The sequence below is a fragment of the Amia ocellicauda genome, chromosome 17, assembly GCF_036373705.1.
Source record: "Amia ocellicauda isolate fAmiCal2 chromosome 17, fAmiCal2.hap1, whole genome shotgun sequence".
In the NCBI taxonomy this organism is placed as follows: Eukaryota; Metazoa; Chordata; class Actinopteri; order Amiiformes; family Amiidae; genus Amia; species Amia ocellicauda.
The window spans coordinates 16,843,550-16,870,232 of record NC_089866.1 but is presented as its reverse complement, the minus strand read 5'-3'; the positions used below and the strand labels follow the sequence as shown (position 1 = coordinate 16,870,232).

General features: G+C 40.2%; 1 protein-coding gene across 13 annotated transcripts in view; it reads left to right on the top strand.

Moving 5' to 3' along the window:
- The window catches only part of fbrsl1 (fibrosin-like 1), a 279,122-nt gene that overhangs the window by 37,084 nt on the left and 215,355 nt on the right, over positions 1-26,683 (top strand). For all 13 annotated transcript variants that reach the window (XM_066690181.1, XM_066690186.1, XM_066690184.1 and 10 more), the window contains exon 2: positions 23,789-23,989. In XM_066690181.1, coding sequence (XP_066546278.1) covers positions 23,789-23,989 — 201 coding nt within the window. The remainder of the gene's footprint in view (positions 1-23,788; positions 23,990-26,683) is intronic.

Here is a 26,683-nt window from a genome sequence, read left to right as displayed (position 1 = left end):
GTGCCATCCTGTCCCCATTTTTAATTTTGGGAAGGGTCTTGCAATGTGCCATTTGCTCTGTCTTTTACTGGACCCTGAGCCTTACTGTCAACACTGCATTGTACATGGCTGCAAACAGATGCTAGGATGTGGTGAGAGGCCCATGAAATGACCCTGTAACAAACATCACTTCGCTATTTGGTGTCTGCGTGCAAACGGATTGCTTTAACCGCAGTCATTATAAACCCTTTGAGACATTTCATTACCCAACCTGCTTACAAGAAGGGGAACTGAGAAATCTGCTTTCAGGAAATATAACTAGCACCACACATCCATGTCTGCAAACCGCTGCCTGATGAAAACCACTGAGTAGTATCTGGAGTGATTCTCTTCTCCAGAACAAAAGTGTTTTATATGCAGCGATATTGGGTGCACTCAGTGTTGCAGGCGTTTTTCAACATTTAACTAAAACAGGTTTGAGTGCAACCAGTTGACGTCCTGATTGTATTTCTTCCAGTGACTGTACTGTGGAAACCGTGCTAGTAGACTGACTTTTGCTTAATCAAATTCTCAAATCAAATTCTCGTCAGCCACATCTTGATGTTTTATTTTAGAACCCCCGATTATATACTCGGATATGATTTAAGAGATTGTATTAATTCATTGACACATTCAAATACTTGGCCCATATATTCAATTCAAACTGCAGGAGTTGGGAAACGATTATTGTCTTGTATTCCCGTAAAAGACAACAAAATGATAACTTATTCACTGAAGGCACTGAAAGTCTTAAACATATTGCAAAACAAAATTGAATTATGTTTTTTTTTTTTCTGCTGCATTCATTTTGCGTAATAGGAGATATTAGTTTGTTATTATAGACTTAGATTGCAAAGACACTAGTCTGTAAGTACAGTTTTATTTATTTATTCCCTTCCCCTGAAGACACTCAGAGATCTTTTATTTTTTGACTAATTATATCTGTCTGTAGTTTATTACAAAAACAATAAATCCTGCTGTAATTTGCTGCTTGGCTGCTTTAAGGGAATGATGACATTAACTACTTCCTTTCACGGATGTGTTAGATTGAGACTACTTCCTGGTAATGTGTGCTGTATCACAGGGGCAGGAAGCTCACAGGATGAGACGGCAGGCTGGCAGAGATGCAGGGAGATGTACTTCAATGTCGACTAAACTCCATATCAGTTTGGATTATTCACTTTCTGCCTTTTGGGAGCTTGTGTCATGCGTTTGCATATACTGTACAAATATAACCCCATCCCCACTTCGGAGATAATGTTCAGAGGGCAAATCAAAATGCTTTTAGTCACTAGTTATATTTATTTAATGTTAAAAAAAAGCTAGCCACAGCCTTCAACTGTTAACACCAGAATTTGTCACACAAAAAAGACATGCATCATATAATAGAACCTTCCAGTAAAATGATGCTTTGACTCATAGGTGCAGTTTGAGTGCATTCAACAAATTAATAATATAACCACTACTGATAATGATTTCTTAACAGTTTTGACTCACTGCAATGTTTATAACCAATAGCTGCTCTTCTCAATCTCTCTGTTTCCATTGAGGGTGCTGCCAACAAACAAATTAGCCTTCTAACATGGCTTATAGCAACTGTTTCCTGCTCCACAGAAATGGGTTTGAGCCGAGAGTTACAGGTTGAAAGATGGTGGTCTACTGATTCATTTCTGTTATATCCCTTTATCTGTAAATTGCAGAAAATGGCAGAAGACGCTTCCTTTTGTAAAGCTCTTTAGCGCTGGCGAAAAAAAATAGAGCAAGGAAATGGTTCTCCATCAGCTTTTGTTTCTGCTCTGCCAGTTATTTAATCTTGTGACACGACTGGCGGATGATAGGCAGAGCTCCTGTCTCTAAATTGGAAGTGAAGTCTGAGATTAATCACATTAAACTGCTGTCTGGATTCCCAAGACAAGGAAACCTTATGCCAATACCGTTTTGGCATTGTCGTAATCAAGTTACATTACTTTATTAACCAAAATACAGCTTTTTAAAGTCACTAGCGTTTCGCGAGCTATCGGAAGTGTATTTGGTTTTCTTCAAGATCATATCTGAAATGAGTTAAAGCACATACCATTTTGACCACTATCATGTGGTATTTGGTATTATTAATTTATGTATTCGTGCATTTCTTATCTCTGAATAGTTTTCATTTTATACACAAGCTATATGTTAACCCAAAACCACAGGATTGTACTGGGATGTACTGGGCTCTTTCGGGTGGTATTTCTGCTAGTTTTTTTAACCTGAATTCCACAGTGCTTGTTAGCATCTATGAAAGTTCAAGAAAACATCTTCCTGGGCCAAAAAGGAACCAAATGATGACGGTCCTGGATACCATTTCACTAGCATCCACTAGTCTCTGCAGCACAGATGCAGACAGCTGTTGAAACCGTTAAGTACCGGGTTAATAGATCCATGCATTGTTATATCCCACCTGAATAAGACGCAGCTGGATTGCGCCTCTGAGTGCATGAAGCCCCACATCACATTTCATCTTGTATTCCCTGGACAAGACTTGTTTGATTCAGTCCAGTGCAGTAAAATAAGTATAATTAGAACCAGTAGTGTTTTCTCACGATGTGGGACGACCAGATACATCAGCATTTTCCGTTAGCAGCATCTGTGGTTTTTAAAATGACAGAAAATAAAGCCGATCCTTAGTATTTGGAGTATTTGGAATGGGTGCTAAGCATTTGTTTAAAATATTAATTGCATTTCTCTGTTGCATTTCATTGTTTATTTCTCTGTTATTCCTGGCTCAGTGTCTTTTCTTGACGTTGGCTCTCTGCCGTAGAGCGATACAGAAAGTATTAAAATAAAGGCAAATTGTTGTAAATGCGGCATTAAACTGAGGTGGTCACACTAAAGAGCTTAACAGCTATTTAATAGCTCGGCACCAGCTGCATTATCTTGGGACCCTAAGCTTTACACAATCGTTAAGAATTAACTAAATGAGGATGTTGAAAACGTCCTGTACCCTTTGGGTCTCTAAAGCACATTTGTCAATGGTTCACTGAGCTTTCTCTGAAGAAGATACAGCAGACCTCAGGGGAACATGCAGCTTGAATATAGGTGGCCATTCATTTTTCTGTGCCGTTTCTTATCCAAGGACGTACATTACTTTAGTTACAATTTAGTTTGATTAGTTTGTTTTGCTTTTGTTTAAGTGTAGTGCAGTTACCCTTGACGAATAGTGTGCATAATGTTTGCTAGATTCATATTGATCCTGTTTACACATTTAATTGCACTTATTTAAGGCATTTCAGTTGAGACCTTTTTCGCTCTGGATTTTATTTATAACAACGCTACTTTTGTCGGAGTTGAAAGCCCCAGAAGCCGTTCATAGCTAAGTTTTTCCAACACATGCATTATGGCCTCGTGACAGTGCCTGAAGGCGGGTTTCTCTCGCAAGTAATCACCGAGCTTCTGAGTGATCTGTTATGGTGTCTTCAGAAGCACTGCCCCAAGCTCTCACTTCAGACATTTCCAATTACACTACACGGGAACTTAGCTCTATAAACCAATAATCTTTCAGCACTCTTGTCTTGAGTACACACATATCCATTTAGTGCTGACACATGGCTCATAGTAAAAATCATAAAGCTGTAGCTGGTTAAACAGTCCCCGCAGAGTGATGAACTAAAATAAAATGAACACATATTTATTTGCCATGAGTAAAGATTAAAAACTCCGTCGACAGTTTCTTCCTCTTCCAGAGATTTGAAACTGCCTCCATTAAACACAGAGACCAGTAATCCTGGCCTACGAATATGCACGTTTGATTATACTTGATATGGAGGTGAAAAATAACCTGTCTCTTGGAAGTGTTTTACTTTATAATCACGCTGCACGGAAATGCAAATATCATGAAAACTATTTAACGGCGCCTGCAGTTAAGTATGAGGCGCAGATTCTGCTCGGCAAGTTCCTTAATTATGATGACCAAACCATGGGATAGCTGCTCGCATCACTGCCAGCCTGTTAACTCTCTTAATTTCACCCACATTCACTTTTGATATGACTATGCTTTACCAGTGGGTGGAAATGCATTAGTATGACTTGCTTCAACAGAGCAACTTCTGGGACAATGTGTGCTAGGAGGATATTAACAGATATGATAGTAATATGTCTCAGTTTCTTGTAAAAATGCATATTATTATATCAGACGCACATCTATGGCAATTTTATTTTTTTTAACGTTTTTTCTTTCTGTTCCACCTTCTCATCCTCCCATTTACACTTGTGCTGTACAAACACATTACATTGAAGGTAAAGCATCTTTAAATCTTAAGCAGACCAATGACTATAATTGATCTCCAGAGGGTCGCAGTACTCATGACCCTACAACATGTTAATTGCCCGTCTCTTAAAATGTATACTGCTAATCCAGTTAAAAGTGCAGACTCTGCATTTTTTATATGAGCATGGAATCCAATGCCTTTTTCAGCTATATTGATCGACTAAACAATACAAGAAAATAGGGGTAAAATACATTCTGCTGCTATATCTGGTTTATGATACAGTATAATCTATAATGATTCCTTTACCCTGAAACCTGGGCTCTTCAAGATGTACAGATCCTTTGTGTCTTGGAGCCGGCCTTTGGGTGTAGCAGGTCTGTGTCTTGCTTGGACAATGAGAATCGGATGCTCGGCTGAATTTCAAACACCGCTCGGGCACATTGTTCACAGGAGCACTTCAAGATACAATAGAATGGGAAATCACTGATGTGTCATCTCTGCAGTGGAGCAATAAAAGCAGGGTTTTTGACGCACAGAAAATGCTGACATCCCAGATTAATAGGGTTCATTCAAAGATAGAATTGTTTCTAAAGTTAATTTTATAGTACTTCGCCGTGCTCGCACTATCCTTTAAATTATTACGGCCTCTTTTTTTTTTTTTTTTGGTCATTTTGTAGCCAGCTCCTTTTAAGCTCCGGGCAAAAGTAGATGCTGCACAGTCAACAGCATCAGCTGACACTGCAAGTTGAAGGAATAAGGTGACGAACGATTGAGGTTAACACGCATAATCCCTCAGCTCCATTTTAACAGCGTTGATGCAGTCTCAGGACTCCTGACCCTTGGCTTTTCTTGCAGCTTTTCCATGAATTCAGTTAATGAATGGGACAGCCATGTGACATGAGGGCCACCACTTCAGGGGTACTATGGGTTGTATTTTTATTCTACCAGAGCAGAAAACACTGATATTTAATATGACTTGATTTATTTGTCATTACGAGATTGTTGGAGGGCCGTCGTTTAGATTGCCTGATTTGTGCGGGGTGGGTTCAAAGGTCTGGTCTGTTCTCTCTGATATGCTGCAGTTTAATGAATTATTGACGGTGGTTTTTGTATGCCGCGCCTCCAGCAAAAGAAAGCCGTTGAGTCCAGAGAGTTAGACGCAAACCTGGTCATTTGGAGGATACCATTGTAGGTCAGTGCTTCAGTTCCCTGTAAATGTCACAGTAATGTCAAGAGGGGAAAGCCAAGGAAACCTCAAAGGAGAAGCTGTCTTTCAGTTCTTTAAAGAGCAAAAAGGAGAGTGAGAAACTGGCATTTCATATTCAATCACTTTGAATTATTTATGGTTCCTTAGCTCAATGTATTTGTTATTTAAACATTTTTAATACAAATCATGAGGTGAGAGAGAACACTTACTTTTTATTAATAGAAGTTGTTATTAGTTTTCAAACATTTTTCTTTTCACTAGAGAAAAATAACAATCAGCTATTGAGGCGCTCTCTGGCCTTGGGAGAAAGCTACAGTCTGCACATTTGTCTTAAAGGAAATATTAATCTATTGCTTCTTCTGCGAAAATAGAAACACAACCAATATCGGGCAGTCTGGTTATCTGTGTACACAAATCCCCTTTCTACTTAGTAGATGAAGCAACGGTATGTTGATATGTGTGACTGTTGGGTTATTTTCAGCAGTATTTCTTAATGTCATCAGCATGCCTCATATCAACCCTCTTGTACTTAAGAGTGAAGATTAGGTGCCCATTAGCCTTCGATTGAAGAACTGATTCAGGTTACAGCATCTGCTGTAATAAAACCCTTTAAATGCTTAAACACACTTTAAAATGGACAGCTTCTCTTCTAAAGATCATCTCCGATCTCCACTAACAGGGCTCGGGAGAATGTAGGCTGAGGATTTGAGGGAACGGTTTTGAGCAATTGGAGTGCTTTGGGTTTTTCGTATTAATCATTCTGCGCAGAAAGGAAACAATGATCATAGTTGTTGTTTTTAATGACTCCTTGACTTTTGGCAGAGTGAAGAAGTGCTTAAGTGACTGTTAAAGACTTCCCTTTTCTGTAGCTAAAAGAGGCCACAAGGCAATGTAATTGTTCTCTTTGACTGCATACTTTAGTCCAATTACAACAGAAATTTATTTTTTTCTTCAGTGCGGTTCTGGGGGTTAATCGTGGTTTCTGAAAGAAACAACATGCCATTTTTCTGTTAGTCTGATTCTAGGTGTATAGATCCTTAATAAAGAAAGGTCCTCAAACTCCTCGACATTTTAACAGCTGTCTTTCAGGTCGGCCTTGCTTTTGGCTGCCGTATCTCCTTAAACAATCTTTCTATGCACCTTCATGGTTTTTGCAAGCATCAGTGCTTTCCCTTTCCAAAGAGCTCTTTCCAGCGTCTGTTCAGATGCTGCTGCAGGACAACGCAAGCTCTCTATGGCTGGTGCTGAGCATTCAAAGAACTGGATCGTATCCAGGAGAACAATGCTTAGCTATTGTGAGGGAGTTACCACACATCTGCTGCCAGGGACAACTGTGGACGACAGCCAACTGCATTGCTCAAACTTCACAACAAGCAAGCTCCTTAAAGCCCCTGGAAGAGAGAGAGCGAGAGAGAGAGGTGTGTGTGTTTGGGTATGTGGAAGGGGGTGGCATCTTAATTAACTTTTATGAGGTAAGGGTGGTGGAGCATGCAGTCTGAAACTCCAGGGGGTTGATTTACTGCCTGTATACATCTCCATTTTTTTAAACCCCTCATCAGATTTTGTTGTCTTTAAAGAATTCATCCACCGTCCTTTGTGAACTGGTTTTCCCATCCTAGCACCCACCCCAACTGCACTGTAATCGTGTTAGTGGTAGCTTGACACAGTCTGATCCGAACCCGCCAGAAAGAGACTCTCAATCTCTCAAGGAAGCATCGTTAAGAACCCGGGAGCAGAGAGTAAAGACAGTGCTCCTCTCAAACACTTTATACCGAATGCTTAAATGTTACATTTAACGCACCCTTAATTCTCTACATATGCCACCTTAGCCAGAGCAGAACCAGGCACCCTCTGTCTTTCCCATCCAAACATTTGTGTGCCATATTTTTTTTGTTGCTGTGTAAAACCTACAGAAGCTGAACAGTTCAATCTTCCCCATGTTGTCACAGTTCCCACTGGCAGGGTACACGACTGCTTGGTGCCAGGTTCTCGGAATCATCAAACAATAATAGGATGATTGTCATGTTGATTTATTATTATTATTGTTATTACAATTACTACTAAATAGAGTCCTATGCACACAAATAATAAACGGACACTTCACAATTTCTGCGGTAAAAGATCGAATTTTTCTACTGTATGTCAAACCCTGTTCTGCGTGTGTTCGTTTGCATGCCCAAATTGGAAGTATCTGTCGCTCTGTGTGGTTTGTTCTCTCCCAGGATTACTGGGCCCAAGCCATTTCATTCAGCCCCTGCTGGGCTCTCTGTACGAGCAGATTGGATTTGGGTCTGTTGCTGACTGTATGAAAACTGGACTGATTTCAAAAGTGTCAGCTGGATACCACAGGCAGATGGAGAAAAGGCATTCGAAATGTTGAAGTCAGGGCAGCTGAATTGGCGTCTCTTGCCAAATACGAGTCCCCGGAATAAGGTTTTGGTTGTGTTCTCGAGTTCCTCCCAAATCTCCTTTTACAAAATCCATCCCTGCTTTACCTTGAGCATTCATCATTGCAGAAGAACCCAGCAGTGTTCATATCATATCATATATTATCATATTATCGGTATCATCAGCAGCCAATATCAATCCACTGCCGGATGGAGCCCTCCCCAAAATGTTTCCACTTGCTTTGATCTATAGCTTCCCTTTTCCATGTCACATCTGCAAAGTTGATTATTCCATCTTCCCATCTTTTATGTGGTCGTCTTCTACATATTTTTTCATCTCTACTCCTTTTTTCATTCGTTAGCTTCCTTTGTCCATCTTTGATCTGTTCTTCTTGCCGTGTGTAACATTTTCACTCTTTCAAGGATGTCACATATTTGTGTTTGTTCTTGGATACATCCATTTATTTTCTGTCTCTTCTCGTTATTCCAAGCATACATGCAAGCTTTCCATTCTCCTTTGTGTCGTCCACAGTTTCCGCTATATGTTTTTCGTTTTGTAGCCAGGTTTCAGAGCCTGTGAGCCAAGTGAGCACTGGTAGTATGCAATGATCAAACACTTTTCTCTTCAGGCAAAAGGGTAGATTTACTTACATATGTATTGTTCAGAGGAATGGACTGGCCTTTTGTTTGTACTTTGTCTTGTGCAATATAAACACTTCAGCGGCGCAGAAATGTGTAACACGTTTTTTATTTGCAGGCAGGCAGACCAAACAGGGTTCTGCCTTTTGCTTTAAAAACAAGTCGTCTTGTCTTCAATGACCAGCCAGTCAGACAGATGCTCTGTGGCGGTGGGGTATGGATCTGTCTTAAAGCCCAGTTTGTCTACAATACGTGTTCCATCCAGCTACTTCATCATTGGCTGCAATGAGTTTTTCTGTCTTCCTATACCTCCTGTGGGAGTTGCTGTGGTCTGACACATGATGCGCCGTGCTGCTCGGGCCCTTCTGTGCTGTATACCGCCGTCTCCGCGCCAGCACTGCTGTGAGGGCAGGCCGAGCACGGAGGCAGGTGCAGGTGGATGGGCTGTAATTGACAGCAGGACCCGGAGAGCTTAAGAGCCCCAGAAATCGCGTGGCCCGTTGTCAAGACTCGGTGCCAGAGCCGGAGAAACAGCTACGGCCACAGGGGACAACGGGAGGCTTGGGTTAAAGCCGACCACAATGCACCTGATGATAGGTGACATTTGAAACAGGTGTATCCTTCCTGACAGTGGAGGAATCCCTTCATTACTTCAGTACCACTGAGATGGAAACACTCAACTGGAGACTGATTGGAAGACACTCACAGCCACATAGAAACAGAGTTTGCTCCAATAATACTCCCATTCTCTTAATATTATGAATAAAGTTACATATTCTTAATGCACTTAGTCTTCTTTAAGCAGAGATATTCTTTGGATTCTGTAGCTGAGCAGCACATGTGAAAGAGTTTTAAGGTTTCAGGTGAAAGAAAAGATTTTGTCCGGACACTTTACCGCCAGCTGACGCGTTTGCTTTACAGTGTGTTAGTTACCAGTATGGAGGTGAAATCTGAGGTGGGATTTGCAAATCATGAACCAGGGATCAAATTGAAAACAATAGCAGGAAATGTAAGTGTTTGTCTATCCCTGGTGAGCTTCTACTCTCATTAACACTTCATTTTACATAGCTGTTTACTTTACACGAGGAAGCCAGAGCAAGAATTGGTGTTAACATGTGGATAGAGACAACTGTGTCAGAACTAGAAAAGATCATCAGATTTTCTTGGGCAGTCAAGCACATGCTGTGCTTACTAAACTTGGGCGATGAAAACCAATAAAAGTGAGGAAAGACGGCGGGGGAGGGGGACAGACACAGAATTAGTAGACTAAGCCGTAGACGAGCGCTTTCATTTGCCATAGTCAGGTCCTTTACTTAGCAACTGTAATCAAAAGCTTTTGTTAACATCACTTATTTTCTTTTTTTCCCCTCGGTTTGTCTTTATTCAAGCCAGACACTCTTCAGTCTTGGGTCTCCAGCAGGTGGCTTTAAATTGTTCATCTCAATGCCCGTGTTCGTTACCCAATTAATGCTGGCTGCTTCCAGCACAAAGGAACTCTAATGCAGCAGAGGTCTGAAGAGCCCATTCAACACAATTATCTTGCCATTCTAGCATGTAAGCAGCAGGGCTTGAAATGGAATGAGTGAGTGTCCTGCCGAGGAGCCAAGTCCTCGCCTGCTCCGTCTTGCTCTAGGTTTTGTAAGAAAATGCAGCCAGCTCAACATGCCCTCATTTCTGTAAGCCACGGAAACTGTCAGGGGCTGTTGACAGATGTCTTGAGGTGCTTGTGATGTTAGATGCTGAATGCCAGAAGAGGTATCTGCCTTCAGTTACCAAAGTCGGAGGTCCTCGCCTTCCAGGGCATAATGCTGTTTTTGTTCTCTGCCGAGTATTCAGTTTCTCGAATCCACTTGTGAACTGTATCCAGCCAAAGACATATTCATGTCAAACTTCGGGAGCAGCTACACAGCAGTAATGTAAAATAAATATCGGCTATAACGGGCACAATAGCTTCTTGTAAAAACTGAAACAAAATGGAAATGTCTTTGTTGAAAGAGAGGTATTTTTAATTGTCTGTCCTTTAGAAATTTCAAAAGCGTATTTCTGCTAGTTCTGTTTACAGATTAAAGGTTCTGTACAGAAGAGTGGAAATGCGAGTTTTCATCGACCTGCAAAGTATTAAAATAACCCCTTTTGTGTTTTATCCTGGTTCGTTTAAACAGTGTTTTCAGACATCTATTTTGCAGGCATGTTTTCTTTTTCGCTTCTTTTATTGACACAGACTGCAATGGTACCTAACATCCGGAAGGCCTTCTTGCTATTAAAAAGAAAAAAGAAAAGTAAAGGTTGTATCTGTCAAACAAAGCCTATGCCTTTGGAAACATTAAGCTAGATTAACTGCATTTTTGGATAATTTTTATTTCTGTATTTTTACATTGTTGACATTTCACTCAAAGGCTTTCTGTAATGCGTTTTCACTGGTACCTGACCTTGTTGAGCAGGAACCGTATAAACACGTCTTTACTCTTTGCAAATAAACAAATTACTGGTGGTGGCTGCTTAGTGGATTGGTAACAGTACATCTATTTCATGCAGAGGGAAGCCAAGCAGAAAAAAAAGAATAGAATAACACACTGAATACTGCAGGAGGAGGTCTTGTTGAAAGTATGCCCCGAATGACTTCAGCTCTTAGCACTTTTTTTTTTTTTACAGTTGAAATTAAGCAATGCCTTAACAGCTGCCAGAGAATTGTAAAAACTTGAGGCTCTTCCGATTTAAAGTATTTAGTCCGATGCCTTACATGGTTCTTCCCATGTCTGAAAGCCGGCATTGTTGCTGCCCGTTAAATTACTGCCCATCTCCTCTTAATCGTGCTTAAGTACACATTGCTCTCAACTCATCAACGGTACCTATTGTACACCAGGGAACTGTAAACTGCATCTGCTGTAGAGCATTGCACAGGCTATTAAATACTCCAAAGTCAGTGCTTAGTACTTTGTGTTCTCCCAAGCCAAATATTATAAAGAAATTGCTATAGCATGAAGTACCTAAGAAAAATTACACAAACTCTGGCATAGGATGATTGGAATCAAATCATAATTCATTTTCGTAATGAATACCTTATGGTTTTCTTATTGAACGTGATTTTACAGAATTTGTAAAATGTGAAACTGAGGCATTTCGATTAGAAGTCCAGCCAAGAGTTTGTATAGTTGTATTTTTTGACAGGGGGTCAAACGCATTTAAATAAAAATGAACAAATACAATTGTCATACCATCAATAGCAAATCTAATTACAAATGCAAACAAACCACTTATACCAAATGCATTTCAAATACTCTTATATAGCCAAAAATAATTGTTTGATTAATTTCCCCAAACCATAGTTTTACAGAGGTCTTTATCCAAGATGACCTATAAGGAGTACAGTTTATATATTAGAAACATAAACACAAGACTCATATAGTTAATCAAGTTTGTACAGAAAATTGTCACTGTTAAAAACCACAAATTACTAAAGGAAGCATGCATCTGCAAAAGGCTTGTTTTTATTTTGTATTCCCTCAGTGTCCTGTGGCTTTATCCACAAGGACACTGGCACACTTTTAAGTTGCAGAAGTCACACTGTGAGGCAAATTGACTGTGTGCTGCAGCCGGAAGTTACAAATGATACCTTCATTCCTTGTAACAGCTTTGGCAACGAGGTAGGGTTTAAAAACGACAACATCAACCACAACACAAGATTACATTTTCAAAACCAGACGTGTCTAGGCCGCTGCCTCCTTTGAGGTGTGCATTTGAGCTGCTCCTAGAATTGACTGATACAACAAGTTGCTTCAGTCTTTTTCGCAACTACCTCTAAATGTCAGGTGCCGCTGTATTGTAAGGTACACAGACGCGTATTTTACCCTGTTAACTTGATCTAATTTTGGAGAGAAGCCTGCATCAATTACTTCGGCTTCACACTCGAGATCAGTGCTGGAGCAGTTCAGGCTGTGATTGTGTTAAGGGCTGAAGAGGGGTTACTCTTGCTTCTGTGTAAGCAAACAGGTGTTTCCTCTGGGCTATTTGACAAGTGAGACGTGAATAAAATTGACACTTTGGCACCAAGGCACGAGAGGGGGTGGTTCTCCGGGAAAGGAAGGCTTGAAGTGTGCGTTCCGTGAATCTCTTACTCGCCAGCCCCCAATTGATTATGTGGCCAAACGCCAAGACCTTTGCTAGACAGGACAGATAAATCTTGAAGTGACATAATGGACCTGTTTAAGAGGGGACAACTCAGGACTCAATTGCTTGCACTTATGTATATATAATTTACCACTAAGTGCTCCTGTCCTCCTGATAAACCGAAAGCTCCGTCCAGCTTATAGCCAGACTTTGTTTTATTGCATTATGAAGAATGCAGGAATTAAACTGATTATGTGGACTTGTAATATCTATTGACATTTGTGTAGACCAGGGTCTCCAGGCATCATCTTGAAGTCCTTAAGGGGTCTCTGGTTTTCTGACCGAGATCTGAGCTACTTATATCATCTAGTTCTTGATGTAATTACTTGGGCTTAATCTGATCTTGCTCCACTGATATAAGACACCTATGAAAACTCAAGGGCTCGGGCTCGGTTTGGAGGCCACTGATTCAGACATCAATATGTGCATCGAGACGTTCTGCTTACAATCAAAATCTACTAAATCCCCCGGGAACTTTACAGCTTAAGAAAAGAAGACGAATTGACTGTGGTAGATTGATATATCAAGACCTGCCTTGATATATAAATGTATTCTTCATTTTTTGTATTTCATTTTTTCTTCAAGAGCCTTTGCCCCGTGTTGGGCAGTACAGTATATACTTTTTGTTTCTTTGAATCTTCAGCTCAGGAATCTGACTGCTAGCTGTCAATCTAGTAGACAGCTCTGAGCGGACTGACACAAATAGCTGATGATTTGTCTTTCGTCTCTTAACTGCTGCATGTGTGACAGGGAGAGAGACAGAGGGTGAGGGAGAGCGAGAGAGAGGGAGAGGAAGAATGCTGTGCTAGACACTTTATCACTGCCTCCCAGGTTCATTGAGTGACAGCGCAAACCTCATTACAGAAAGCTTAGACAGGCACTTTGTTGAGAGTCCCTCACTGACACCACTTTAACTGTGGAAACACCCTAAGAGGGGAATCATTACAGAATTTGTCTATAGGCATGTGGGGCAATTATTGTTTCTGTTTACTCTGCTTTTTTTCCCCTAACTAAACAAAGTGAAGTTTGATTACAAGAGAGCGAGCAGTAAAATACATCTGTCTGAACGCAGGGCTGTATGCTAACCGAGATTAAACAGTTGTCACCTTATTAACAGATGCTGATCTTGATATATAGGAAGGTCAGAAGCCTTGTTAAGATGAAGCCTTGAGGTGAGTTCAAACACAGGAACCAGTGCTGATTTATTTTATTTTTTTGCAGTGTAACATTTTAAAGAGCAGTCTGCTTATCATCTTAATAATTTTACCTTCTGGTGTGCTGAGGGAAAAAGCTTCGAAGGCGTTAGTGCCTTGTCATCACATTAAGAAGTAGTTTATCTTTCAGGTGTTCGGGAAGAAAGGCTTTAATCTGCTCACCCTGCTAAAGTCACATTTTACATGATTTTTGTTTTACGAGCTCCAGAATACATCTGAATACTTTATGGGTTGATAGCTTAGCTAGGATGGGATCACTTCTTTTGAGTATACGTTCTGTGATGTTAAACTTACAGAACAAGGTGCTTGGACAAAAAAATATATATATAGATTCTGTATGTAGCGTTAAAAAACATAATGAAATGTGAGGATGTGCCCCTTGGAGATTTAAAAATCACCTGTATTCTCAAAGACAAAGTACCTTGGGGAAATGAATTATTTAAAAATATTAAAAGCATTGAGGAAAAGGACAGCAATCTTAGACTAAAAAGAGACAGTTTCCAGTTTCAAGGCACTCACTAGAAATTTCATCATGGCTCCCATAATTAATCTTTTTAAGCAGTGTCACATCCTAATATACATTAATGCATCTCCTCCAGGCTGGCTTGGTGTGTTGTGTTTTACAGTTTAATTGGTGCGATGACTTTTTATATTATTATTATTAGCCTTAGCCGCTGTGTGTAATTAACTGCTAGGGTAAAAACATGACTGCTGGCAGCCCCGGGGGATCTGAAACTGGCCCAGGTGGGAAATTCAGCACCGTGTGGCTGATGTTTTATTACAAGGGGGAATATGCAGTAGCACTGCTGCAGCAACAACAGAAAAAACACTAAACAATCGGGGGGGGGGGGGAAGAGAAAAAACAGCTGACACAAATACTCTCTAAATCTTAAAGCTTGCAGTTTCCCTGGAAGAAGGTGAGATCTGGTATAAATAAATAATAAGAAACAGCAGGAGCTTAAAGGTGCAGTCTCACTGTAGATCACAGGTTTTTAGATAAGAGTTGGGTTTGAAGCTTGAGGAACTGGAGAGTATTTGATTTGTTAAGCAGTCTTTTTTCTCTCTCTCTCACACTCTCTCTCTCTCTCTCTCTCTCTCTCTCTCTCTCTCTCTCTCTCTCCTAGGGATGGAGCTCGCAGCATTATGTAAAATATAATGAGTGCTCTTATCGAGAGTCTGAATAAAAAAACCCTCATGGCATTTGCTAGTCAGCTTTTACCTGGAAGTGCATTTTGAAACTATGGAGTGATGTTTTGGGATTAAGTGGTTATTTCTGGTTCTTTGGGCAAAAGTTGAATTGGAGGGAATGACCTTAGATTCAAGGAAAAAACATCAACCAAAAATAAACCATTGTATAATATGTTGACGCATAACAAGGCCGCAAGAGTTTTTGTGCTGGTTCAGTTCTCTGTTTCTTCTTTACAAATTGGTAACACTGGGCTTTGGATTTTAGTTTTAATGCCAGCCTGAAAACCTTTTTGTTTTGTTTTATTACTTTAGGGAATTACGCTCTATGAAGTAATGATTTAACCAAAAATCTGCATTGGTTGTTTATTCATAATAATACACCACCACCACTACTTCTACTACTAATTATAATTTGTATGTTATCTTAAGGCACAAAGGCACTGCAGTTGTATAGTAGTTTGATCCATTTCGGGTTTTATTAACAACAGGCTCTAATATAAGCCGGTACCACACGCTGGATATGTACAGAAAATGCAGACAAAATGGCCCAAGATCCCTTGGCCTAAATCAGGGGTTTTCCAACCTGGTCCTGGAGTACCCCCTGTCCTGCTGGTTTTTGTTCCAACTTAATTTCTTAATTTAATGGTATATTGTTTTGTTAGGTCAATTAAGGATTCAATTAAGCAATTAAGAAAAAACAGCAGGGCAGGGGGTACTCCAGGACCGGTTTGAAAACCCCTGGCCTTGATGGATACAGCTTGAAATACAGTTAACCTGATTAATGACTTAACATAAAAGATGGGATTTAAATCTGCAAGGAATCGCCGTCTCCACTTCAGAGACCACATGTTTGTTCTTTGGACAGAGATAACTGCTGCTACAGTTATTATTCACAGATAAAATATTATTTTTTCCTTGAAGGTTCTTATCGTGAGATCATTATTGGCCTATTTTGTATGATATAGACTGCACTGCATGAGCTAATGCGAGTCTGTAATACATTACACGTGCATATTCTCTTTTACCAACAAGAAGGTTGCTGTTGTGAGTGTACTCCTTGCAAATTACTACATATTTTCAGAGATGAGAGTGGTATATTATGGATGTAAAGTATATTTAAGCAATGATCTTCAAACTGCATTGCTTATTTTTACAGCATTTGATTTACCAAGGTCAGACTGGTGTCCTTAGTCAGTGGCTGTGTATACGCAATATAGTGCCTTATCACAAAGAATTCTGAGGACTCTGTGAAGCTCCTAACAGTCAATAGAATAAAACGTATAAAAGATAACAGGACGGTAGCCAAAATAGTGTCTAGATGATTGGTTTCTGTTATCCTTTCGTTTGAACGCATTCCACCCACTGCAAAAGAAAAAGTCCTTAAAGTGGATGTTAATGAAGTCCTGTAAACGAGGATTGTGTTTGAAACCGGGCGACCTGTTGGGGTCTCTGTCAGTGCGGCGACGGTAGCATGTAGTTGGCGTGTGGAGTTGCTATGAAGAGTGAACCAGAAGCTTCCTGTCGCTGTGGGTGGAAAGTTCACAGTCCATATTGGCCTTGCAGTAAAAATGAGCTGTAAGGAATTTATGATCCATTGTTCATATATATGATGATTTTTTTTATATATACTTTGAATGAAAACATCTCAAATGTATGGAGGCATTCATCGCTGGTATTCAGAGCTCTCCTATAACACACATTATTTAGGATTTCAATAACAAGTTTGTTCCTTTCCCAAGTTATATAGTATGTCGTTGTATGGAATGGTACTAAAAAAAGTGTAGGAAAATAGGGGAAACTTGGTTTATTTAGTTTTTACTGAGCTCCTTAATGGTTCCAGCAGCGGTTGCCAGCGTTACCCCTTAATCAAGGCCGTGCTTGTTGAACGGGAAAAGCAGTTTTGAATTAGCATGGCGCATGTTCTCTGTAAGCTTAAACCTCCCGGCTACAGCTCAGCAGAAACCTAGATCGGGAGTCTTGGCAGCGACCGAATGAGAGCCTGGCATTGTCTCCGGTGCTCCTACAGTAGGTGTCCTCTGAAACCGAACATCATTAACCACGAATGGCATGGCTTTGGTCTTCCAGTCTGCCTTTTTACACACCGCGCTCTCCAGCCCTGTAACAGCCTGCTGGCTTTTGTCACCCACAGTGGCCTCTTTCAGGCTTTGTTCGTGATGCCAAGTCTCTCATTCTCTCTCTCCCTCCCTTTTTTTAACTACCCTAAATCAGTTAGACTGGGAGGTGTGTGCACATGGGTAGCTGTCTCAGATTTCCTGGGTACTTGTCAAAGCCATTAAAGAGATTTAGAGTGTGGCTTATTGTTGTGCTGTGCCATTCCATTGTCACTATGTTCTTTTAGTGTTTCCCCTGAGCCCAGGCTGGCCAGATGGTGTAGCTCTGGGACTGTGGCCAAAACTCACAGAGAGCAAATAATAATAATACAAAAAAAAAAGAAATAGGCAGGGGAGGGAAGGTGGGGGGTGCATGTAACAGTTAATTTGCTTGGGTCTAAAGATTAGATAGCGAGCCCCTAAGCGGAGGTGAAAATCCGGACCTTTGGAAGTATCGTTTTCGTTTCACTAACTGGTGAAGGCATGCTTTTCTAAGGAGATCTGCACTTCAAAACCTCCTTAACCACCGTGGGGATCAGGTTTTAATGAGGGAATATGGTATTAAGTTTTATAAATGACTTTGTGCAGCGAACTGCCTTCCAAATGTGTCTTTCCACTGTAGAGTTCCTTCTAAAAATAAAACCACGGTGGGGGAATAAAAAAGGGACAGACCTTTCTATTCAGCCAGGTCCTACAAGGTCTTACAAACACCTTTCATAGTATTAACTGATTTATGTTTGTATTTATGTATGTATGTATTTCTAAATTTGTTTAAATGGTTTGTTGTCAATGTATGGTTAATACAGTTAAACTGAAAACACAGGAACCTAAATTCCAGGTGTACTTACTGACTAAGGCTTAAAAAAAGTGACCTTACTTATCTAGTGAATACAATCTCTTTTCTAATCAGTTTCTCTATCGCATTGGAACTGTATTTTGAACTAATGTTTGAACTAACTACATTATCTGTAAGACTAATCTCAGGAGCTGATATAGGAAGGTATAGTAAACCTTATAGGATACCAATTAAGGTACAGCACAGTGAATGTTTTACTCAGGGGCACATTCATATAATTGGTGTTATGGCGCAGGACAGGGTATACTTAATTGCTACTGTACAACAAGGAGGATAAGAAATTGCTAATCTTGTACTTCCAAGATACCAAATGTTTTTAGAGCAATATACAAACCTATGCTTTTGAGAGAGTGATGCTCATTGTTATAATTTACACTATAAAGAGCACTATTTGAGAGCTGCCTGTCAGAAGGGAGCCGGGCTTTATAAAATATTTAATGGAGCAGCGTTACATGTGACTTCAGGCAGCTCGTTTGAGCATCACGCACACTTTGACAGATCTGAAGACATATCAAATGCAAGCTACAGACAGGGAAAAAGCCCGTGTTTCACATTTCCATGCAATTTTATGACAGAGCCCTCAGCGTGGAGGAAAAGCTGATATTGGCATCGAGATGAATTTTACATCCATTAAAACTAAGTGGAATGAGCAGCTGTTCCTCATGCCTGTATGTAACGGTGTCACTCCGAGAAGCAATGAATGAATGATGGGACGGCACAGTGGAGATGAGCCCTCTTGTCACTCACACCTTTTGTGTCGGAACATTCTCGTGTCGAATGGAACACCTTCCGTTTCATTTTTTTGGATAAACGCCTGTGCTTTTGGTTTGCTTTTCTTTGACACCTCTTTTGACACTTTTGACACTCTGAAAAGTGAAAAAGGTACCCGTTTGCTTCTCAGGGAATTCACAATTTGTGTTCAAGAACAGATGCTGAAATAGGTATGAACATAAAATGGTAGTGCCCACAAGACAAAAATGTAATGATTTAAATATATATCCATCTTATAGGCACATTTTATTTATTTTTGCTGTGGTTACCTGTTCGTGTTGTATGTCATGAATGAATCTGCCAGGCAGCTTTTTCACAAGATAAATACACAAGCTGGCAACCCGGGACTTAAACAATGAGTTGTGTGTTTTCTACATCTAATGCCGATAAAAACACTTATTATTTTAAGGGTTGCCTCCCAGCCTTTTGTCTGCCTCTTGGTAATGAAAACTGATCACCAACTGAGCACTTTGAAGCTCTTAAATAATTACTGCTGACTGAAAGGTAAGATTGGTTAAGAACAATATGATCATGCTACTGTGAGGCCAGAGTGAAAGGGTTTTCCATTCAGAGACCGTGCGATTTCAAGAAGTGTGTCTGCTTGTGACTAAAGACTTGTGAAAGCTGGTTAAAAACAGCCTTGTTTATGATGTATGAATGTTTGTTAAATATACCCTTTGAAAAGACAACTGGGTGACTGTGTGCAGCTGTAAATGTAAAAACTGCAAGAGGTGTTTTCAAGTTGGATGAAATGCTCTTTCAGCATCTTAAGTGTGAAATAAACTACTTGGGTGAATGATATATTTTTGTATATTTCAGATTAAAGATTCTGAAGAGCATGTCGGTAGAACAATGAATAGTTATATATTAACTGGAGATTAATCACAATAACAATGTTTTGGATTTTGTTTAAGTATTACGTAGGTGTATAGATGGTAGAGAGTCTTACAGTTATATTTCCTTTGTTTTCTGAGTATTCATTTTCAAAAACATACGCAATACAAATATATATGTATTAAAATATAATAAATGTGCTCTGAATTATGTAAATTGCAGTTCCTTCTAGCAATACGCTGCTTCTCACCAATGGAGTGTTACTTATTTATTTCCTCCTATAATCCTTCATGACTGGGGGATATTGTGCTGCAACCAATTTACAAGTGTGATAGTTCCACCCATGAAGTTGGGAATTTTCACTTGTGCATATTAATTAGTAAGATAATTGAATAGTACATTAAGCAATTGCTGTATAAATTCCAAGCTTTAACAATGCAAATGAGATTTTGACTTGTAGAATTGCTTTAGTGCAAATATTTCCAGCCTAATTTATCTGTATCTATATCTATATGTATATTGAAATCTATATATATTCTCCCGTTTCTATCGCTCCAGAGCAGCAAATGTATTTCACAGCATAATCTGGAACGGCAACAAAGCTCTCTCTACTGTTGCCATGGCAATGCACATAGGTTAGTCCAGATGAAACGTTTCTGCCGCTGTGGCCAGTACCTACCGTACAGACTCGCAATCCACTTCCCTGTCTTAAGCAAGCTAAATATAACCACTTGTGTAACTCCTCTGCCGTCCCTTTGTTTGCAGATGTGACCAACAGCAGTTCAACTTTCTTTAAATACAGGACTTCACATGTAGTCTAGACTGAAAAGAAATCCCTGTATTTTTTTGTTTTTTTTTCCTGCTTGTTTTTCATTTACTGTTTGGCTCACTGTGACTGTGGGCAGTAATAAGGGATTTAAAACTGATTTTCATAATTTGCTCCACATGTGATGTATTTCCTTTCACTGTAAAGCTTACCTCAAAGACTTAGGGAGTGTTTAATGGCACAATTGTATCGAGTTAGTGATGTAAAGATTGTATTTGTTTGATTTGTATATTTGTTTATTTATTATGCATACATTTCTGTAGGTTGGTCGATTTAGTGATTTTATCAAAACAGCCCATTTAGTTTTAGGATTTCACTAGTTCATAGTACGTACTGAGTCCTAAAAATAGTCATGTCTTATGATCTGGGACAGATATAAAAACATGTGAATTGGAGTTTTTGTTTAGAAGGTGCTCATTGTTGGTTATGGAAAACATTATAAATGACTCCTCAGCCTAGTTTGACTCGTGTATAAATCAAATGCGGTGAGGCAATGAATTCATTATACCCTAGTTTTAGATGAAGAATATACTAATAACAGAGGGACCATCAGTTTGTTTCAGCTAAACTCCTGCTAGAAAAAAAAAAGAATAGATGTCTACTAATTGATTCCAAAGGTAATTCTGTATGTGTTGATCAGTTGGATTTGCTAATGAGTTAGTAGGTGGCAGGATATGGTATGTAAATTAATTACCTTGAGACCAGCACTTTCATCAGAATTATGGATATTGATAGTGCCATGGTAACGTGGCCAACCAAGGAATCCAGGGACCAGGGAATGTGGAGGTCGACTCTTGTCTGTGGTTTCAACTCTATTTGTCTCATTCAATTTTTACAAAGTACCTTCAATATATTTGCAGGAAGATTCATTGTGTGGTATTTAAAGGTTTATGACCAACTTGGGTTTGGGGAGAAATACAGCACAGTCATTTGATCTCAAGAGACTGAGTCCAGTCGGTCAAGTATACCCAATCAAGTATCCAATTAGGAGCCAGACTGCACCTTTTGTGTCTGTTATTCTTCCGTTTGGTTGTCATCTTCGTTGTCTTTCAATTATTAATCAAACCTGTTAGAAGTCCAGCTCAAAAGTCAACCTGTACATTATGAATGACAATGGTCAACAAGGACAGTAGCAGTCTTGAGGAAACTGTTTTGCTGTTCCCTCGCCTCGTTGAATTAATTAGATTCTGGCCTTGCTTATCCAAATGTGTTTGTGTTTATCAACTCTTGCTCCTACTGCTAATACATTTTGAAAAGCTGGTGGCCGCATACCTTTGTATTCAAATGTTGTTTTGCAATTTATACAGTGAGCCGGTGGCACAGGATGCAATTATGTCATTATTCACGTTGTGCTTTCCGTGAGGAGTTGAATTAAGATTACTGGGGTAATTTAGCCCTTCAGCTAAATAACAGATATTTAAAATTGAATTAACTCACCTGTGTTAGCAATATGCCAATCAATGTTATAATTCTATTAAAATAGGAGTTGGCCTCAGTGCTGTAGAGTATAGCACTTCATTTTTGTATATGACGGTACAAGGTCCACTTACGCGTATATCCTGTGGAGTGTCACTTATTGGTGTGGATTGCCACTTTGGGGTTGGTTGATAAAGGCATGTTCTTGCCTAGTTGTGCAAAGAGAGAAGCTCAGAGAAACTTAAATTAATAATGGAAAACCGAGTGCTTGCCACACCTAAGAAAGAACACTCTTATTGGGTTCCTGTATTTCTGGAAATTCTTAGTAACCTTTGACTAAAAGACATCCATTATATCAGGCAACATATTTCTGGAGATATTCAATGGTAAATATGAAATTGTACCCTTATATACACTCACCTAAAGGATTATTAGGAACACCTGTTCAATTTCTCATTAATGCAATTATCTAACCAACCAATCACATGGCAGTTGCTTCAATGCCTTTAGGGGTGTGGTCCTGGTCAAGACAATCTCCTGAACTCCAAACTGCATGTCTGAATGGGAAAGAAAGGTGATTTAAGCGATTTTGAGCGTGGCATGGTTGTTGGTGCCAGACGGGCCGGTCTGAGTATTTCACAATCTGCTCAGTTACTGGGATTTTCACGCACAACCATTTCTAGGGTTTACAAAGAATGGTGTGAAAAGGGAAAAACATCCAGTATGCGGCAGTCCTGTGGGGGCGAAAATGCCTTGTTGATGCTAGAGGTCAGAGGAGAATGGGCCGACTGATTCAAGCTGATAGAAGAGCAACTTTGGCTGAAATAAGCACTCGTTACAACCGAGGTATGCAGCAAAGCATTTGTGAAGCCACAACACGTACAACCTTGAGGCGGATGGGCTACAACAGCAGAAGACCCCACCGGGTACCACTCATCTCCACTACAAATAGAAAAAAGAGGCTACAATTTGCACAAGCTCACCAAAATTGGACAGTTGAAGACTGGAAAAATGTTGCCTGGTCTGATGAGTCTCGATTTCTGTTGAGACATTCAGATGGTAGAGTCAGAATTTGGCGTAAACAGAATGAGAACATGGATCCATCATGCCTTGTTACCACTGTGCAGGCTGGTGGTGGTGGTGTAATGGTGTGGGGGATGTTTTCTTGGCACACTTTAGGCCCCTTAGTGCCAATTGGGCATCGTTTAAATGCCACGGCCTACCTGAGCATTGTTTCTGACCATGTCCATCCCTTTATGACCACCATGTACCCATCCTCTGATGGCTACTTCCAGCAGGATAATGCACCAAGTCACAAAGGTCGAATCATTTCAAATTGGTTTCTTGAACATGACAATGAGTTCACTGTAGTAAACTGGCCCCCACAGTCACCAGATCTCAACCCAATAGAGCATCTTTGGGATGTGGTGGAACGGGAGCTTTGTGCCCTGGATGTGCATCCCACTAATCTCCATCAACTGCAAGATGCTATCCTATCAATATGGGCCAACATTTCTAAAGAATGCTTTCAGCACCTTGTTGAATCAATGCCACGTAGAATTAAGGCAGTTCTGAAGGCGAAAGGGGGTCAAACACAGTATTAGTATGGTGTTCCTAATAATCCTTTAGGTGAGTGTAGATCATAAGCAGTTTGTTTTGTCAATTGTGAGGGGTGACATCTCAAATTCAGTTTGTTAACCAGAGACGCCTTTGTTCAAACTAATATAGAAACCGAGAACATGACTATTTCTCCTGCCTGAACTCACTTTTTTGTATCATTAAGACAGTGTCACCACTCCTACAATATTCATATTTGTATTTTCTCGTAAACCTGGGGGATTTTTGTGGGGACTAATTTTTTCTTTCTTCCTCCCTTTTGTCCGTTTTCTTCTTCATGTTCCTCAATAAAGAAGGATGTGACTCTAAAGCCCCAGGAGAGGAGGGAGAAGTGGGAGAGGCAGGTTGTGAAGAGGAGGCGGGATGTGGAGAACGGTGTGATGGCAGACCTCCCTGAGAACGGCTACAACGACGACGAGGGGAGCTCCGAGCATGAGCAGGACCGCGGGAAGGAGCGGGTGAAGAAGAAAATGTCCCTGAAGAAGAACAAGCAGGTCTGTTGGGGGCTGTTTTATTGGCGTGTCAGCGATCCTTGGGTATAGTGGCATTTTTCACAAGCATCAATACATGTATTCCTGAGGGGGGGAAATGGCCGAACACGTGTTATAGCATATCATTTTAATGTACTGACTATAAAGCGCTATTATTGGATTTAGAGGCTTAGTTTCACCTCAGATCTAACCAATTCCCTACAATTATAGTGTACTCACAAGGAGTGGTGGTTTAGTCTAGAGTATTAACTACTAGAGTTATTGTGACTGGCTTTTCTGGTTAGTTTCACCTTCACTGATGTCTATTAATCGGCGCTGTCCCAATGTGGCGCAGGAATGAGGAAACCCCCAGCTCCGAAACTAACTATTCATACGACTACTAGAAAGGCCAGGGAACTTTCAGATAACAAATGGAAAATTGGCAGTCATTTGTTGCTGTCTTTATTAGTTTTCAGTTGCGACTCGAAAGAAAGCAGGCTCATATGTGGGATATGTCTTAAACAAAACAAAGAGAGGAGCCAGTGTGTTACAATGCGCTTACATTTTCATTGTTCCAAAACACTTCTATACGTGTAATGCGTTTGAGTCCAATCAAACCCCAAATCTGTGGGCTGAGGTGTATTTCCATGATGCTACTGTTCGCCTGGGTGCACAGTGCTTTAAAGACTGACGTGGCTGGTAAAATCAGATGTACCAGCCCTTGGTTAAAAATAACTTCTCTAAAAGTCCTTTTAACACCACAGAAGCTATCACCTATCCGTGTCTCCAACCTGCCGCAACTATTTCACTGCTCTTCTGTTTGGTACAGCTAGTCTGTAAAGCAGGAGGTTGTGAGGAAACCACACAGGAAACAAAACAGAAAAAGAATTGCAGAAGAGATAAGCCACTTTGTGAAGAACTTCCTTTCTGAGCAAGATGGCTTCTCTTACATGTTTTAGGATTGTGTACATGTGAAATATGCATACATACATGTTTAATGTGTAAATGTTATGATTAAGGCCTAATTACAGAGTCGGTGTCACTTCTGAATGCTTTACTAATCTAACACCTTTAATATATTGCTTTAAGCTAGGTGTCAATTATTAAACAATTAATACACTACTATATACTTAAAAAAGATTTTGAATAAAGTATGTTTTGATATTATACATTGACAATATATTTACTTTATTATTCATTTGTTTCCCAGCTTTTCTGGGGATCCCTTGGACTTTCTCTAAGAGTTCCCTAAACAATTGTTTATAACCCCTATTTGCGGTGTGGCGTATATCTCTTGGTGTATGTAGTAGGGTCTTATACCTCATAGATTCTGGTATTTACCATATCAGTTGAGCCTTTTTCTTAATTTGTGAACCAATAGAACTTCTTTGTAGAAACCTGTGTGGATATTATCAGTTCTACATGACAATAGCTCTCTTTAACCAATCACAATCTGAGGAAAACGTTGGATATAAATATTTGACAGGGAAATCGGCTGTGTGTTGCCAGTGCAGATGGACCGTTAATAATATCATCCTCTGGCTGATTTAAGGTGTGCGTCTGAAATGGAGACTGCTTGATTCACTTGATGTAAGCATTAAGTGCAGCGGAAGGCCTTCCTGTGAAAAAGCAGTGTCAGGTTATCTATCACCCACAGTCGCTAGCCGGGATAGAAATTGGTACCTAGTCATCTTATCAGCTCATTTAAAAACTCCCTCCTGCTCGTGTCCAGGAATTCAATGCATATAAAACACCATTTCGTCCATCATCCAGACGGAACTGAGTCAGATGAAACGCTTTGTATTTTATCTCTGGTTGAAATGTCCTTGGCAGAAATATAAACAGTATATATGATATCCAGTGTGGGTGGGCTTTCTCCACAGAGGCCAGTTATTTTCTTCCAAGGTGAAACTTTTGTACTGGTAATGCTTAAACCCAGCAAACAGGGTAAGTGGGTGAAAGGGCATCTGCAGCCAATAGCAGATTAATTATGGGGGTCAGTGCAGGTTCAGACACTTAGCATGACATATAATGCAGTATTCTTTATTTGTTTTGTTTTGTAATATAAATTCATTGAGATTAGAATGATGATGATGATATATTGTAGAATGTGACTGAGTGAAAGCCCAACACTATGTCATCGATCTCTTGAAATATAATGAGCACTTTCCTGGCTTTTCCTTCCAATATAGTATTTGTCTCCTTCTAATACAAGAGAGGCATGCTTCATTATATGGTTGGTGTCTCTCTTGCGTGACACGTGGCCCTGTCTGACACTTGGGCGATGCGAGTTTTTCCATACTTGATTGTGGAGCTGGGAAAAGTGCCTGTCGGTGTGTAACAGGCCTCAATGTAAACCCACTGACTGGATCCAATTACAGCTCCAGGGAGACACTTATACAGGCCTACTGCACAGTGGGTCTCTAAAAGAACCCTGGGGGGTCGCCTTCACTTTTCAGGCTTCAGGGTATTTCTGTCAGCGAGGCACGTATGAGGTCCTCTCACTTCTCAGGCCTGAGCTGCGGAAGGAGGAATCTCGAACTCCGTTCCTCGCGGAAAGGTCAAACACGCTGTCAATTTTCATAAAAACACAAACAACAGAATCCCTTCGCTGCACTTTAATGGTCTTAACAGTCTTGTGAGCACCCAATCAGTGAGAATTCGAAAATCATTACTGAGATCTCAATTTCCTCGTCCGTACGTATGCATAATCCATTT